The sequence below is a fragment of the Plecotus auritus genome (assembly GCF_963455305.1).
Source record: "Plecotus auritus genome assembly, chromosome: 2".
NCBI classification, from domain to species: Eukaryota; Metazoa; Chordata; class Mammalia; order Chiroptera; family Vespertilionidae; genus Plecotus; species Plecotus auritus.
In genome coordinates, this window is record NC_137771.1 from 217,484,473 (window position 1) to 217,499,854 (window position 15,382).

The window sequence follows — 15,382 nt, forward strand, 5'->3', positions numbered from 1 at the left end:
TCTTTTTTTTTTTTAAACTCCCCTTTGAATTTAATAGGAACAACTACAATGGACCACATTTCTCTGGTATCTAATTAAAAACGTTCCCACTAATTATTACAATCTGTATTGATTTATTTAATGTGCTTGAAATGGTCAGAGAAGCAGAGATGGTTTCTAAAGAGCCTGTGCACTTAGAAACAGGACAGACTGAACGCAGCAGTAAAATATTTATAAGATTCAGGTAAGTTGAGAAGATTCTTCTCTGAACACATTCTTGGACTGCCAAATTTTCCAGTTAGGTGTTCTTACATAATTTCCTGTGAAATCAACTACCACAGTCAGTAAAGCAAGCTAACTCTGCAATCTAGAGGCAATGAAAGGCACCCCTATTTCAAATTGGTCTTAAATTATGGTCAGTAATTATGTCAAATATTTTCACATATATAAAAGCACAACAGCATTCAGACTAAAATTTCTCAGGAGAAGTTTTTCTAAGAGTTAATCAAATTATATAAATTATATGACCATTAGAAAATTATGCAGGAATTAAAGAATACAATTTTCTTATATTTTCAAATTCTACCTAATTTTTAAAATTTTCAAACTCATGTGATGTAATTACCTACATTTTTATGGGAGAAAAAATATAATTTCAAAATATGACCAAGGTAATAGAAGAGAAATATACATTCAAACAAATATTGGCTCCTTTTTCTCATTATTATCAACAACACAAATTCCAGACACAAATTGCCATCTATTTTTCTGAAGGCAGTATTTAAAAGTGAAAAGACAAAATATTTTCTTGATAGATACTGCAAAACAAAAAGAAATGCCAAGATTTAACATGATCAAACTTAAACTAAGCTTTCGATTACTCTTAGAACAAAGGGTTCAAAAAGAAATATTTAGAAAAGAAAACCAAAAGCAGTTTTTGAGGACCAATGGTATTTTAGACATTCCCTTTTTGATAGAATCATGTGCAATATGTCAAACTATTGGGACATATCTTAAATAAGTCTTTAGATACTATAAACTCCAAACACTCTCTAACAATGATGATTCTATCAAGCCTGCTCAGGACTGTAGTTTTCCCCACATCTTTATTTCATTACATACTTTCTGATAAATATCTTCATTTGACCATTTCTAGAATAAATGAAATGAGTAAGAAAATAGGTAACTAATGAATTTAAAAATGGCAGCCCCGTTTTTACTGATGTAAATCTATTAAGGATCATGTCCTTCTTTTCCACATCTCTTTCTATTCTGTTTTAATAACACAGGTGTACATGAACAGATCTGAAAGGTTGTGTAGCACCAGAAATGAAGTTGAACATGGAGGCACATCTAGCTCACAAGAGGTTCTCAGATTCATGCTTTTCTAAAAACCTCAAAACTTGTTTTACTGCTATCCCTTTCAAAGAACAAGCACAACAAAGCTGCTTTAGGGATGTCTCAAGATCAAATCAACGCTAGTTTGTTAGCAGCGAGAACAAACTGACACTAGCAGAGCCAGTAGAATTATCCCTTTTTGCATCATTCTGATTAGAAGCATTTCCCAGAAACACAAGTCTAAACCATCTTGGGCACAACTGAACAGAGCAAAGCTCAGCTCGTGGATGTTCCTGGCATAAAAATACAACAGCATTCCTCGTCTCTTCCTCCACCTCTCCCCAAATTTGTGCTTCCTACATGCCTAGGTAGCAAAGAAGTGGGCAAATCCCAAAAACCTACTGTAGTTATTCATGGGGAAATCCTTCCTTTAGTTTGATTTGAATGGTTATTAACCTACACATTTTCCTCTACACCCCAGAATGCCATTTGTCACCTAACATCTCCCCTCTCCTTTATCCTTCAGAAGAGAACCTGGAATGTACTTCCGGTGGCAATGTTCCCAGCTAATAGACCACATGTACCAGCCTCCCTTGCAGCTAGGTAGTACCATCCTGCTAGTGAGATTGAGCAGGCATTGAGAACCTCTCCAAAGGCTCCTAAAACTAACTGCCTGAACCACTGTCATCAATGGCTACCCCCATTGTGGGGACATTTAATAGTACGCCATTGCTGAGAAAATGGAACTCAAACTCATCAAGACATTCAAAGCTCTGAATCCCCCACAGTCCATCCCATCTCTGCCACCCACATTTTCCTAGCTTCCCATATCGAATCTCTATACTCTCACTGTTCCTTCTGTCTGGAAGCCCTACCATGCCCCAGCTGACCTCCACTCATCCTTGGAAACCAGAGGCTGCCATCCTTGGCTGCCTACGTTCTCTATGAAGACGTGTACATTCTCCCATTGTAGCCTTTGGCACACTGTGCCTCATTATTTCTGCATCTCTTTTTCTCCCCATCCATCTACAAAATCCTTCAAGGCACAAACTGAGTCATTTCTCTTTTACTCACAGCCCTACCTACATACCAGGCTCCTGTAACGGAAACACAGAAAGCATCCAGTACATGTCCATAAAACAAGTGAGGTTTTTATTTTTATTTTTTTTAAATATATTTTATTGATTTTTTTATAGAGAGGAAGGGAGAGGGATAGAGAGTTAGAAACATCGATGAGAGAGAAACATCGATCAGCTGCCTCCTGCACACCTCCTACTGGGGATGTGCCCGCAACCAAGGTACATGCCCTTGACCAGAATTGAACCTGGGACCTTTCAGTCCGCAGGCTGATGCTCTATCCACTGAGCCAAACCGGTTAGGGCAAGTGAGGTTTTTAAAAATTCAAGATAAGGGGGAGAAAAATACAACGAGATAAGTTAATAAAAATACACCACACACAATGGAGTATACAGAGGTTGTATTTTAAAGTTGTATACCTGAAATTTATATGATATTATTAACCAATGTTACCCAGATAAACTTACTTAAAAACCCACAACTCTAAAACAGTGTCAGTATCGCAGAAAGTCAGTCACAAGTGCCCTGACAAATCTTGGAGTAGAGACACAACAGAGAAATACATAATTCAAACATCCAATTAAACATCCTTCACTAAGCCTTCCCCTCGTCTGCTAACAGAACACATCGATTTATGGGCTTGGGTTTATGTTTATGTGTTCCACTCTGAAATGAATGAGCAAACAAGCAATGAGGTCATGTGTCAGATTTTTTTAAAAGTATAAATAAATTAACACATTGTAATAAACCCTGAGAATGCTGTTTTCAACCAGTGCCTTTTTTTTTTCTGCAGGAAAAAACACAACTTAACACTAACATTTCCCCCCTCATTGCTTTATTGGCTATTTATGAAATCAGTAACTACAACTAATAACATACACACAAGAAATACTCCAAACAAAAACAATACTTCCCATCTGTGTCCTTACCACAAGACCCAGGAAATCCGCAATGACACAAATTTGACCTTTGAGTCCAGCTCACAAAAGTGAAGTGACATGGTCAAATGACAAATATATAGTCAAGGAAAGGGATTGCCTGGGAACGCGATAGGTCTGCATCCTCCCTGAAGTATGCTCTCCCTGCCAATGAACTCATTATCTTTGTCCTGGATGTCTCAAATGGCCATGCTGTAAATCACTCGTTCCCGGGACACGCACTGTCGACATGACATCTCTGTCGAGCAGCCTTTGCTTATACGTCGTTGTAGCCATCGGGCCACATGGGTACCCTCAGAGGACTTCCTGCTCTCATACTTGACTGAGCAAGCATGCAATGACCCCCAAACTGCAGTTTTGTGGCAAATGTACTCTTGAAAGCAGAGCCCTTGGCAATTCCTCAAACTAATCGCAACATGTGAAGGGCCTTCACGTTCTAACACACTATCAGTTAGCCAACAACTATAGGATTTTTAAAACTGACTTATTTTTTATTGGATTTAAATTTTCTGGATTCTGTGGTGTAAGAGGATTTGACATAATGCAAAACATCAAAAACAAGCCTGAGAAAACACTAGGAAGATACAAGGCTAATCATAATGACCTCGATTAGCTTTTCAATTCCTGTCAAGTTAATAGCATATAGCAAACCTTTGAACTTGAAAAGTACAATTCTTTTAGAAAATAGAAGTAACAAAATTCCCATTATTTTCTTAAAGGACCAATTTTGACTCTGGTTCACACTAAAGGAAAAGGTAAGTTTTAACTGTAAAAATGGCAAAAAAGCAGCAAACTAAAAAAAAAAAAAGAAAAAAATGACAATGGTAAAGAAATTTTCATTTTAATGACCATTCGGTTTGAGTCCAATACACAACATTTTCTCTCTCAAATCCACTATCCACTATTTATTCAAACAAAATCATTTCTTGGAACCCTCAACTGAAAGTGTCTCAACCAATTAGAGGATTGACATATTTCAAGACTGAAGCATTTCTTTGCTGGACCCACTTCTGAAATAAAGATTTGCAGCCAATAACTGGTCATTATTAAGTTATTGACAGCATTTATGAAACCTTTTCACAGCAAACTGTCCTAGAATAAAGGCTGAAAAAAAATCTTATTTAAGAGAAGTGAACTCAACTTTCAAGAATCAAGCATATAATTATTTTTCACCACTATGTAAAATGGCTGGAGTACTCACTGAAAACACTTTATTAAAAATTTAGTAAATGTAAGGCATTGTGGTAAATGATAAAACAAATTATAGGAAACAGTTTGTAATTGCAATCAATATTAACTTCTCTTCCTCACCATTTTTGTTTTTAATATTTAACCAGTCCAAAGTAGATCCTCTGTCCCCCGCTAACATACAGTTCTCTTCTCTTAGATCTCTAAGTTTACATTTGGGTGGCGACCAGATCGGAGACCTTTCCTGGTAATACCACATGAAATATCGCAACCGACTTCCTCATAGCATACCCCTTACTCAACTTAATATTTTCAAAGTCCCCCACTACTTCCTCTTTATTTGGTCTGCCCCTTACTATACTGTAAGCTCCCATAAGAGCAGGGAGCCTTAGATAATATATTTGTAAAATGAAGGAGTCAATTTCTTTTACTGGGTGTGCCCATAAAAATCTAGGTTTTTCTGAGTATAAAAATAACCTAGTAATTTATCTACAGAAACTCGATTTTCATTTTTAATTGCTAATTCATTTAATATGTATCTGCGAATAAATTATTCTTAGAATGATTAGTGTGCATATTTGCAAGTTTTAATGGAAGCTTCTTAAGTGAAATCACTTCTATCTTCAAACCAATATACTGCCTTGGAGAAATTGTATATTTGATTTAAACAAAACATAGTAAGCAATTATTGGGAATATTTGCTCTCAAGTACCACTTTTCATATGATAGGTTTTAATGTTAGTCTCTGAAAAGTTAAACTAAGATTTAAAAAAATAATTACATCGGTTTTAAAGGCTCAACATTCAAAGTAAATGCAGATTTTTTTGAAAGATGAAAATCAATAAATATGGTTAAGAAATAGTGCACATCTATCTTTATCATATGAGCCTATTAATTCCATCACAAAATAACTGAGTGGTTACTTATAAAAACAATAACTATGCTTTGGAAAATTAATCCAATAGGAAGAACAGATATAAAAAAGTCCTTTTGGGATTAAGCCTCAATACTATTTTATTTTTACTTAAAAATAAAAATTATGTTGCCTCATTAATTTTATTGTAACTAAGCATGTGCAGAGATGCAAAACTAAACAAGTGAGTTTGTGGTAACTGAGGATAAGCGGTCAGGTCTAAAGTGCACAAATCTAGCTCACGGGTGGGATTAAACCTCTTGCTTTCCTTCCAGTGAAATGTCTCCACAGAGTCAAACTATATTACAGCCATGAAAGCTTTGAAGTTTAACAAAGCAGCAAGAGTAATAATACATTTCTTCACTTAACATAAATGACTTTTCTTAATATAGCAGATCACTCATTCTCATAAGATTCCTTAAAGGCTGACAAATAAGTTATCAGTTTCTAGGATGCCTTACATTCTTCAACGAAGATGTGGGTTTCTTGGATGTGAATTGAGAGCATAGGACAAATTAAATGATAAGATTCTGTAAGAAAGAGAATTAGGCAAAGAACTATCTGACATCAACAAAATAAATCACCGAAAAAAATAACTTTTATTGTTCAATCAAATGTCTCAGCTAAAACTCATCTGAACTTGGGAAGAAAAAAATAAAACGATAAAGACCATGTGGAAATGAACAGACACACACACACTGTTTGGGGTACATCAGACCTTCAGAATTCTAGATTTTGTTCATCTACAAAACAGGCTTACTGTTCTTTTCCTTTTTCTGACATATTTATCTTGCGTGTTCCTTATCTCTACTCAATGACCCATATATATGTGGTTGTGATACCATCTCATTCATTCCTCCCTGTATCTACTCTGGGCAGGATGTTCATTCCAAACATGGCGGCGCTAAGGACAGCCTCCACTTGAACCCACTTGCTTTGGTTGAGCAGGACAGTGATCCCGGGTGTAACAAAAGCCCACATAGATTCCTTGGGACTTTGCTTATTAATTCTTCAATGTGTCGCATACTTTAATTACCAATTTCCTGTCCTCTCAAATAGCCTTAGCCTAATTTTGAAATGGAGATTGAAAATCTCTTCTTTTATAATGAGCAAAAGTATGCTGATTTCACTATAACGTTTTAAAGGTGTGCTAGCCATCATCTGACCAGTGGTACCCTGTCTTTTATTTTGAAAAGGGATTTCTTACAGAAATGCTGCATTCTCAAGCAGTCTGCTTTCTGGTTTCCTCCTCCTCTCGTGAAGATCATTTCAAGCTTCCATGCCAAGACCAAAATTATTTTGCTGGCATAGGAAATCTTCCACTTTTGCCCAGATTGACAAAACTTGTTTATTCACTTTTCTGGAAAAGGTTTTGCTGAAAACTAAACCACGCTTGTTCAGAGCTCCTTGCACACAGCTGACAGTCAACTAATAGCTCAGTTAATAATTGAGCCAGAAATTTTAAGACACGTGTGTGTGCCAAGTTGCCGTTATGCACACTTTTTTAAAATGGGTCTTTTCCATTTGTGTAAAAACTCTATGCTTTTGCCACATTTATGTGCTGTCTAAATTTTACAGTGAGCACGAATTACTTTCATGTATTACAAAAAGTCAACTGACATATAAAATATACATAAGGACTTAAAATTTTATAACATGTACTCTAAAAATTTTATCTGTGGTGTGTCTTTCTACTTATTTATTTATTTTCTAGTTTTAGCTATTTATTTTTTTGTTAATCCTCACCCGAGGAGGATATTTTTTCCATTGATTTTTTTAAGACAAGGGGAGAGACAGAGAGAGAGAAACATCTATGTGAGAAAGACACACAGATTGGTCTGGTCGCCTCCTGCACATGCCCCAACCGGGGCCGGGGATCAAGCCTGCAACCAAGGTAAGTGCCCTTGACCAGAATCGAATCTGGGACCCTTCAGTTCACAGGCCGACGCTCTAACCACTGGGGAAACCAACTAGGGCTGTGGTATGTCACTTTTTAATTTAAATCAAATTCATTTGTTCTTATAGAGAACAAACTAGCCCACAGTCAACAGCTCAAAAAGCACAGAGGCCAAGATTTAATTAAACCAAAGCAATCTTGCTCCAGTCCAGGGTCTTGGTCAGTGTGGACGCTACCTTCCCTGGACGTGTGAGAACCTCAGACTCCGACATCTCACTGGCGATGAAATCAACATGACGAATGTGGGAACAATTCCACACTTTCCACACACCTGGGCTTTTAGAAACCTCTCATCTGCCCCATTTCAACCACCACCTTCTTTCAGAAAACACTATAATCCTAGCAAAGTTCAGGCTAAATCTGTATTGCATGTGGTTTTTTTTAAATGTAGTCACACAAACGAAATTGAAATAAAATGCCCATTTAGCTTCCTTTTGTAAAGCTAAGATTTCACACAGGTGAACCTGAATCCTCTGTATCTATCAAGCATCACATTTTCATAAAACTATAATTGATGTACATGTCCAGATTTTTTTTTTTTAATGAATTTGCTTTAATCCTAGAGCGGTCATGATAATCCAGTTTTTTGTGTTTTGTTTTGTTTTGTTTTGTTTTTTGTGGAATTCTACATTTAAACAGGTACCGTAAAGCATATCTATTCATCAGAATTAATCTCAAGAGGAAAATTCACCGAATATTTCTTTTAAAGAAAAACACCACTGTCCTCACCAAAATGGTTATTTCCTAAGCTATCCATGTTAAACCGGGATAGCTTAAGAAATAGTTACATAACATGTTCCTCCTCCCTACGGTTTCCATTTGCAAATTCAGTTGGAGGGTTTAGGTCCTGTTTGCTTTTCTTTCTACAACAAAAAAATTAAGTAATAGACATTGTATTTCTTAAACTTGTTACTTGCTCAGGGGGGTGTGCATTCCTTCACCTTAGCTTCCTCCACCTGCCCCCTCCCCCCATCTTCCCCAGCCACTCAGGAGGGTGTATCAGTACACTGGCTGGGCGACACAGGGTGACAGCATTCCCAAGGGTTTGCAGAAGGTGGGGTTTAGCATCAACCCCGCTCCACACATTTGCAGCTGGGACCCCGCTATAAGAAGGAAACCATTTCACAGTTAAGACACAGAGAGGTAGAAAACCACCAACAAACACCAAAAAACAAATGAAACAGTGCATTTTCTCCCCCTTCCTCCTTGCTGCCCGCCCGGCGAGCCGCGTTTTTGGTCATGCCCTCTGAGTCCACATGGAAGACACAGCTCTCAGATCCTGCTTTTTGCCCCTTACCTTCGACCCTCAATTCCCTACTCCTCTCCAGAATGTTCCCTGTGCCTTTTCTCTCCATCTCAGCATCTGTCACAGTTCATGAACATACATTTACTGGTATAATGATGTCTGTCTACTCTGTCTTCCCCACTAGACTGGAAGCTTCATGAAGGCAAAGACTGCTTTGTTCATCACAGTATCTTCAGAGCTGCGGGACAGGACTTGGCTCAAAAAGAGAACAAATAAAAATGTCCCCACTAATGGGTAGACAAAGACATTGATGAAATCAATCTCCACACTTGCTCATCTTTCATTGTTGAAGAGCCTCATCTGCCCTAGCCAGTTTGGCTCAGTGGATAGAGCGTTGGCCTGCAGACTGAAGGGTCCCGGATTCGATTCCAGTCAGGGCACATGCCCAGGGTCGTGGGCTTGGTCCCCAGTGGGGGGCGTGCAGGAGGCAGCCAATCAATGATTCTCTCTCATCGTTGATGTTTCTCTCTCTCCCTCTCCCTTCCTCTCTGAAATCAATAAAAATATATATACATATATATTTTTAAAAAGAGCCTCATTTTCGCCTGGCTGGCTCTAAACCAGGCCCAGGGAAAAGAAAGAAGATGACAAAGGCCAGCCTCACCCTCCCAGGTGAGTGTGACTATGTGTGTGTGAGTATGTGTGTGTGAGTGTGAGTATGTGTGTGTGAGGGTATGTGTGTGTGAGTGTGAGTATGTGTGTGTGAGTGTGAGTATGTGTGTGTGAGGGTATGTGTGTGTGAGTGTATGTGTGTGTGTGTGTGTGTGAGGGTGTGTGTGTGAGTGTGAGTATGTGTGTGTGAGTGTGAGTATGTGTGTGTATGTGTGTGAGTATGTGTGTGTGAGTGTGAGTGTAACTATGTGTGTGTGTATGTATGTGTGAGTATGTGTGTGTGAGTGTGAGCATGTGTGTGTGAGGGTCTGTGTTGTCTGGGAGGAGAAAGGTAGAGAGAGGCATGTAAACAAATTCTGTAAAATGACCTAACTTCCGTTCCCCAGACACACATACAAACCTGGCTAAAGATGAACTACTAGGGAATTCTCCAGGATTATCTTATCCTATTGCTTTATTCTCTAAATATACATATTTAGACGTAACACTTTCACTCAGAACCCCACTTAATCTGTTCTTTCCTCCTGGTACTTAATACTTTCTATTTTCTTTTATAATCATGTGCCTGTCTTATCTACTCTACAAACTTCTTGGGGGCTGGAGTGAGGGTGGGAGTATTGAGGTATGTACAAACTAAACCTTACATCCTGGAGCTTTACAACTAAAACACACTGATAAGCGTAATCTTTGCATTCCAAAACTGATATAATGACGCAGAGATGGAAGAACATATTAATGCTAGATGCTTTGTAAGTCTCTTAAGGTAAATACTTGTCCCCACCTAGGTCACATTTGCACAAATAGGATGCACATTTCTACTGAATTTGATTGCACTTCTTCAGCTGCAGTTTATTGGTCACATAAAAGGCACTAATAGAATACACTTATTTCTAGAATGACTGGCAACATTCATCTTCACACAAATATCTGCATAGAAATCTCTCACATGCCACAAAGAGTAACATAACATAGGCGATCCTCCAGCAACAGGGAGAAAACCTTAGCCATAGCCCTAACTTTCCTTCAAACCAACATGCAATGGCCCACGTTGTTTTTCTTTTTTTTCCCCCCAATGGGCTATTCCTGTTTAACCTTGTGATCATTTGAGTTGCAGGTTCCTTTTCCTTTCCTCAGTGAGAACCAGGGATTGTCAGTCTCTCTGGAGTTCTAGTAGCATCACAACTGCCATTAGGCGCCTCTGCTGGTTAAGGGTGACAAGAGAGAAGCTTTTGTGCCCTGCTGGTTACCACTGATTAGCACGAAACTCCTAACAGATCACCATCGAATCTTGGCTTCACTATTCTGTGTGTAGGTGTCTGCCGTTAGGGCAGTACGCAATATGGATAGCCCTCTACAGTCTCTAAATTAGCATCACTATCAAAGCAGATAACTGTGATTAGGTTAAACCGCACCCCCCCCCCCACCCCCACTCTCAACAAAGGAAAATACAACTTTAAGGAGAAGCAAGTTTAAGGAAATAAGTAAATAAATGTCTGGGCTTTTGAAACACATCCTCTATGGATACGCCAGGCAAAAGCATCAACCCACTGTAATAATGCTTCCACCAAAAGCCGAGCTCCATTATCATCACCCTTACCGGTTCCTTTTTTAGGGACACCCACAGCAGACCTGTTTTCCACGCTCACAAAGACAGGAAAGTCATAATTACATCTTCCCAGTGGACACGGATACAGCTGGGTAAGCCCCCCTCAAACCTCATTAGAGTGAATTACCCACTCTTCCACCAATGCTTCAAAATGGGCTAATCTTTGAAAGAGGTTATAATAGCCAGTGAAAATGTCCAAAACGATGGCAGAAAAGAAAAAAGGCACTCGAAAGGCCAAAAAAGAAATTGAATCATATTTGCTGCCTCTTTTTATACAGGAAAAAATAGTTGCTCGGAAAAGTTAAATATTTTTTGACAAAAGCTTCAAATATAAAGGTTAAGATATGACTTTAATTACTTAATTTGTGTTTTTTAATATGTAGTAAAACAATCAAGAAAAAAATAATTGTAGGAGTAAATTTAAGTCATCGGAGAAATGAGAGTTCCCTTAATTAAATTCATTTTTTAAAAATATGGAAAACCGTATTTCTCTTAAGTAGCCCTAAGCGGGTTCCTGAGCCACTTGTAGGTAAAAGAGAGAAGGGGAAAAGTTCAATGACCCCATAAACTGGGGACTAAAATAGTGTAATGATGCGACAGTCTGTACAGTCTCGGTGAAATTACAGAAAAACACTTGTCCAGAAATAGCTTCTTTGGAAAATTACCATGAGGTAGGGGAACGGGGTGGGGGGGGGGGGCGGGCGGGAGTACTGGGGCGGGAAGGTTGCAAATGGGAAAATATGGAATGGGAACCCACCGATGGGAAATACAACCTCCTCAGTCCCCTCCCCCCCGCCCCCGACTGTCAGGCAAACAACTTCTAAGCATCTTTAGAGAAAGAAAAATAGTGCTTTTGCACCAGTGTTGGCTGCATGTTGGAGAGTTGGATGAATGGGGAAGACTTGTTATACACCTAGTGGTGGGTGGATTTCACAGGCTGCAGCCTCCACACAGCTTTTCTTTGCTGCACTGCAGAGGCGCCATCTTCTCCGTCTTAATCTTCACTCAATTCAATCCTTTTATCTGTACCCTAAAAAAAAGACTCGGGGGACCCTCCCCAACAGCCCGTGCCCCCAACGGCTTCTCCTCCGGAGTGCCCCGCGCTGCCAGGGAGGAGGCCGCGCCTTAATCAGACAAACGCCTCCTTTGATGCACAGGAGGGGAGAGCTCGTGACTCCGCACCACCCGCCACTGCCCTTTCCAGCGCGCACCCCGCTCTCCGCCGATTTCTCCCCAAGGGCTTTACAGCCCAGCAGAGAATTAGCAAGTCACCGAGGTGATGGGGGGTGGGAAGCCGAGGCTCCCCAAGGCTCCGCCACAGCGGCCCCAGCAGCGCCCCAGCCCCCACCGGGACAGACGCGCAGCGCCAGGAAGGGAGTCGGGCGGGAGCCTCAGTGGCGCACAGACGAACGCGGCTCCATCTACCGCGCCCCGGGCTGGCGAGGGCGGGGTGTCGCGGCTTTTGTTCCCGGGGACCCGCTCCCTCTCCGGGGAGAAGCTGAAGGTGCGAGCGAATGCCCAGGGCGTCCAGGCTTGGCGGAAGGTGCGAGGTGGCTGTGGGTCTCCGACCCTTCCCATCTCTCGAACTTAACACAAAAGGGAGACGCAGAAATGTACAAAGTTTGCCTGCAGAAGGTGGTGCGCGACCCTGCTAGGGGTCGCACTAGGAGGCCACCGCGAGCAGCCGGGAAGAGGAAGGCAGAGGAGATCGGGCAGGGACGGGGTGGCGGGGCTGCGGAGGGAAGGTGAACCCGGGCGGAAAAGGCAAAGGGAAGCGGGGGAGGGAGCGGCTTCCCGAGCCGTCCCGACTCCTCTTCCCCAGGGCCCGAGAGAAAGGCAAGGGCAGCGATTACGATCTGGGGACAGGATCCAGGGGCGCTCCGTTTTCGGTTTCACCCCATGTGCTCCATCTGCATGTCTCTCGCCTTCCCCGGTTCCAGCCCACGGCCGGGAGGAGGGACTGAGTTAGGGTCGGAGCTCGGGATCGCCTCCTCTACTCGCCCCCGAGCTGCGCGCACACAGGAACCAGACGCTTCGCCCCGCTCCCTCTCCGCGGGCTGGAGCGTGCGTCCCCGGGACACGGCTGGGCCAGAGGCGAGGATGCGCAGCGCGACCGCAAGCGGGGGCGTTGGACGCGGAGGGGATAGGGCTCCCCCTCGACTGCCCCCGGCTTCTCTGGATTAAAGACTTGGGGAAGACCAGCTCCACACCGTACCCCCCTCCCCCCATTCCGAAGGGCGGCACCCACCTCCAGCGCCCGAGCCGTCCAGGCGGCCAGTAGGACCAGTGCCAAACCAGGCAGCATCGCGACTCTGCGCTGGGCACCGAGTGCGCTGCTGTGCGAGTGCGAGCCGCCGCGCCCTTGCTCTGCCGGTGCTGCTGCCGCCGTCGCCGTCTCCGGTGGGCCCTGCGATCGCGCTGCTCCGGTGCTCTCTCCCGCTGCTGCCGAGGAAACTGACGGAGCTGGAGCCGAGCTGCAGGGCTCAGAGCCCCGCGAGTCAGCTGATCCGGCCCACCCCGCGAGGCACCCGAGAGAGACCCCTAGCGGAGGCGCCGGGGTGCTGCGCGCTGGGGCCGGGAGGGGCCCGCGCCCCGACGCCCACAGGTGCGGCGCCCGCAGCTCCTCCCACACCCCGCGCGCCTCCCGGGCCGCCGGCCACCTGGGACCCGGGAGTAGTAGGAGGGAGGGTCTGGGGCAGGAGAGGGGGGCAGTGCAGGAGCAGGGGAAGGTGAGGTGTAGGACGGCTCGGCTCCAGAAAAGTCGGGAGCGCTCCCTGCTCGTTCCCGTGAGCTTGACTCATCCGACCCGCAGGCCTCTCGGGGGATGCCGTATAGAAGGGCTGCTGCTGGGGTGCGTTTTCGGCCGCACATCGGTTTTTGCCGTGGTTTGGAGAAGTGGGGGAGGCGTTTTTAAAAGAGAATGGGAACGAGATACGCTTAAAGGAAATAGAATATCTTCCTCTCTTGTTGAGAGAGCAGAAGCTTTTTTTTTTTTTCTCCCAGTGAAAAGCAGCCACACCACAAGCAACCTGGAATTTCTAGCTTTAGAACGAACCAAAGGAGACAGGAGCCGTAGTGAAGACGCTGGCGACCCATTTACTTACCCTTGAAAGAAAGGTTTAACAATATTTTTTGTTGTTTATTTGTTACGGTTTTTTGTTTTATTTTGTTTCGGGGGGATTTTTTTTTTTTTTTTTTCCTAAGAGAAGGGGCCGGTCAGCAGGGTTTTTTGTTGTTTTGTTTTGTTGTTTTTTTTTGTCAGACAAGGATGGAACATACATCAGACATGGGGATGAAATGAAGGTTAAGAGGGAAAGGGTCTGCAGAGATGCTTCTTATTCCACCCCGTAACTAAGAGCTTCAGACCTTAAACGCTGCCCTTAGTCTTTATTGTGTCTAGAATGGTCTAGAATTGTCCAGCTGTATCCCCTCTCCTTGGCCCGAAGGAGCATTGGTCACCAAGCCTCAGTCCACAGTGGGGCCAGGGGGAGGGAATGTGAGGGGCCAAGGCTCAGCCAGGGGGAGGGCGACATGCTTCCTGGGAAGTCAGCATTTATCTGCCAGCTTCCCTAAACCTTTGCCTCTCCCGCCCCTCCAGTCCTGACCCTTGGATTACTTTTAATAACAAGTATTTTGTTATGCAGTACTTCTGTACATGCCTTGTCATTTACTTACTACAAAAAACCCACGAGGCCCTTGCTATTATTACTCCCACTTATATAAGTCAGGAAACTGGAACTAAGGAACTCCCAAATCTGACAGCTAGTGACATGCAGTTGGTACTGCAGGAAAAAGTCCCAAGAGACAGCGAAAGGCAGTTGCTTCCGGAACACATTTACCCAGCACCGTGGTTCCCTGACTGTCCCAGGATTGTTTGAGCAATTGAAGGCATCTGAATGCAAAGAGAAGTATGATTTGAAGATGGGGAGGGAGCAGGACCCACCACAGATGTTGCAGGGTCTAGTACAAAATGGAAAGGCAGGCCCTTTTTTCCCCCCCAAAATTAAGACTTTTCGGTTGATGACACATGGTTAAACCACCATGGGGCTCTTCTGAGCGCAGGGCCCTGTGTGACTGCATGGGTGGCATTGCCCACGAAGCCAGTCTCAGGAGGAAGGGAGCACTTTTTAAGAGTAAGGGACTTTTATTGAGCACGAAATTCAAATATATAGAAACGAGGTTATTTTTAGCAATAAAAGGGTAATAGGCTAATTAGATCTGATGTCTTTCCAGACGTCCTTCCTTTCAGACAAAGCTGCAACGGGTGGGGGCCATGGTGCCCGGCACAAATTTCGTGCATCAGGCCTCTAGTAATCTATAAAAATGAAAGTTCCTAGATTAAGCAGTTTCGTTCCCACTGTTGAAATTCACCGCACTCGCACATTCCCTGGACAAGATGTTCTCCCAGGGAAGGTGATTAGCGGCTGACTGTCAGAATGATGGACAGTCCTTACATTTTCTCCCGTTC

The 15,382-nt window shown here is 43.0% G+C and overlaps 1 protein-coding gene across 8 annotated transcripts in view; it reads right to left on the reverse strand.

Annotated features, from left to right (window-relative positions):
* Positions 1 to 13,552, reverse strand: part of APP (amyloid beta precursor protein) — a 229,305-nt gene extending 215,753 nt beyond the window's left edge. For 7 of the 8 annotated variants that reach the window (XM_080657587.1, XM_080657585.1, XM_080657584.1 and 4 more), the window contains exon 1: positions 13,163 to 13,487. In XM_080657587.1, the coding sequence (XP_080513713.1) occupies positions 13,163 to 13,219 (57 nt within the window). In that variant the 5' untranslated portion in view covers positions 13,220 to 13,487. Of the gene's footprint in view, positions 1 to 13,162 lie in introns of all 8 variants that reach the window. The other variant, XM_080657586.1, reaches the window with a different exon arrangement.
* Positions 13,553 to 15,382: the final 1,830 nt, after the last annotated feature.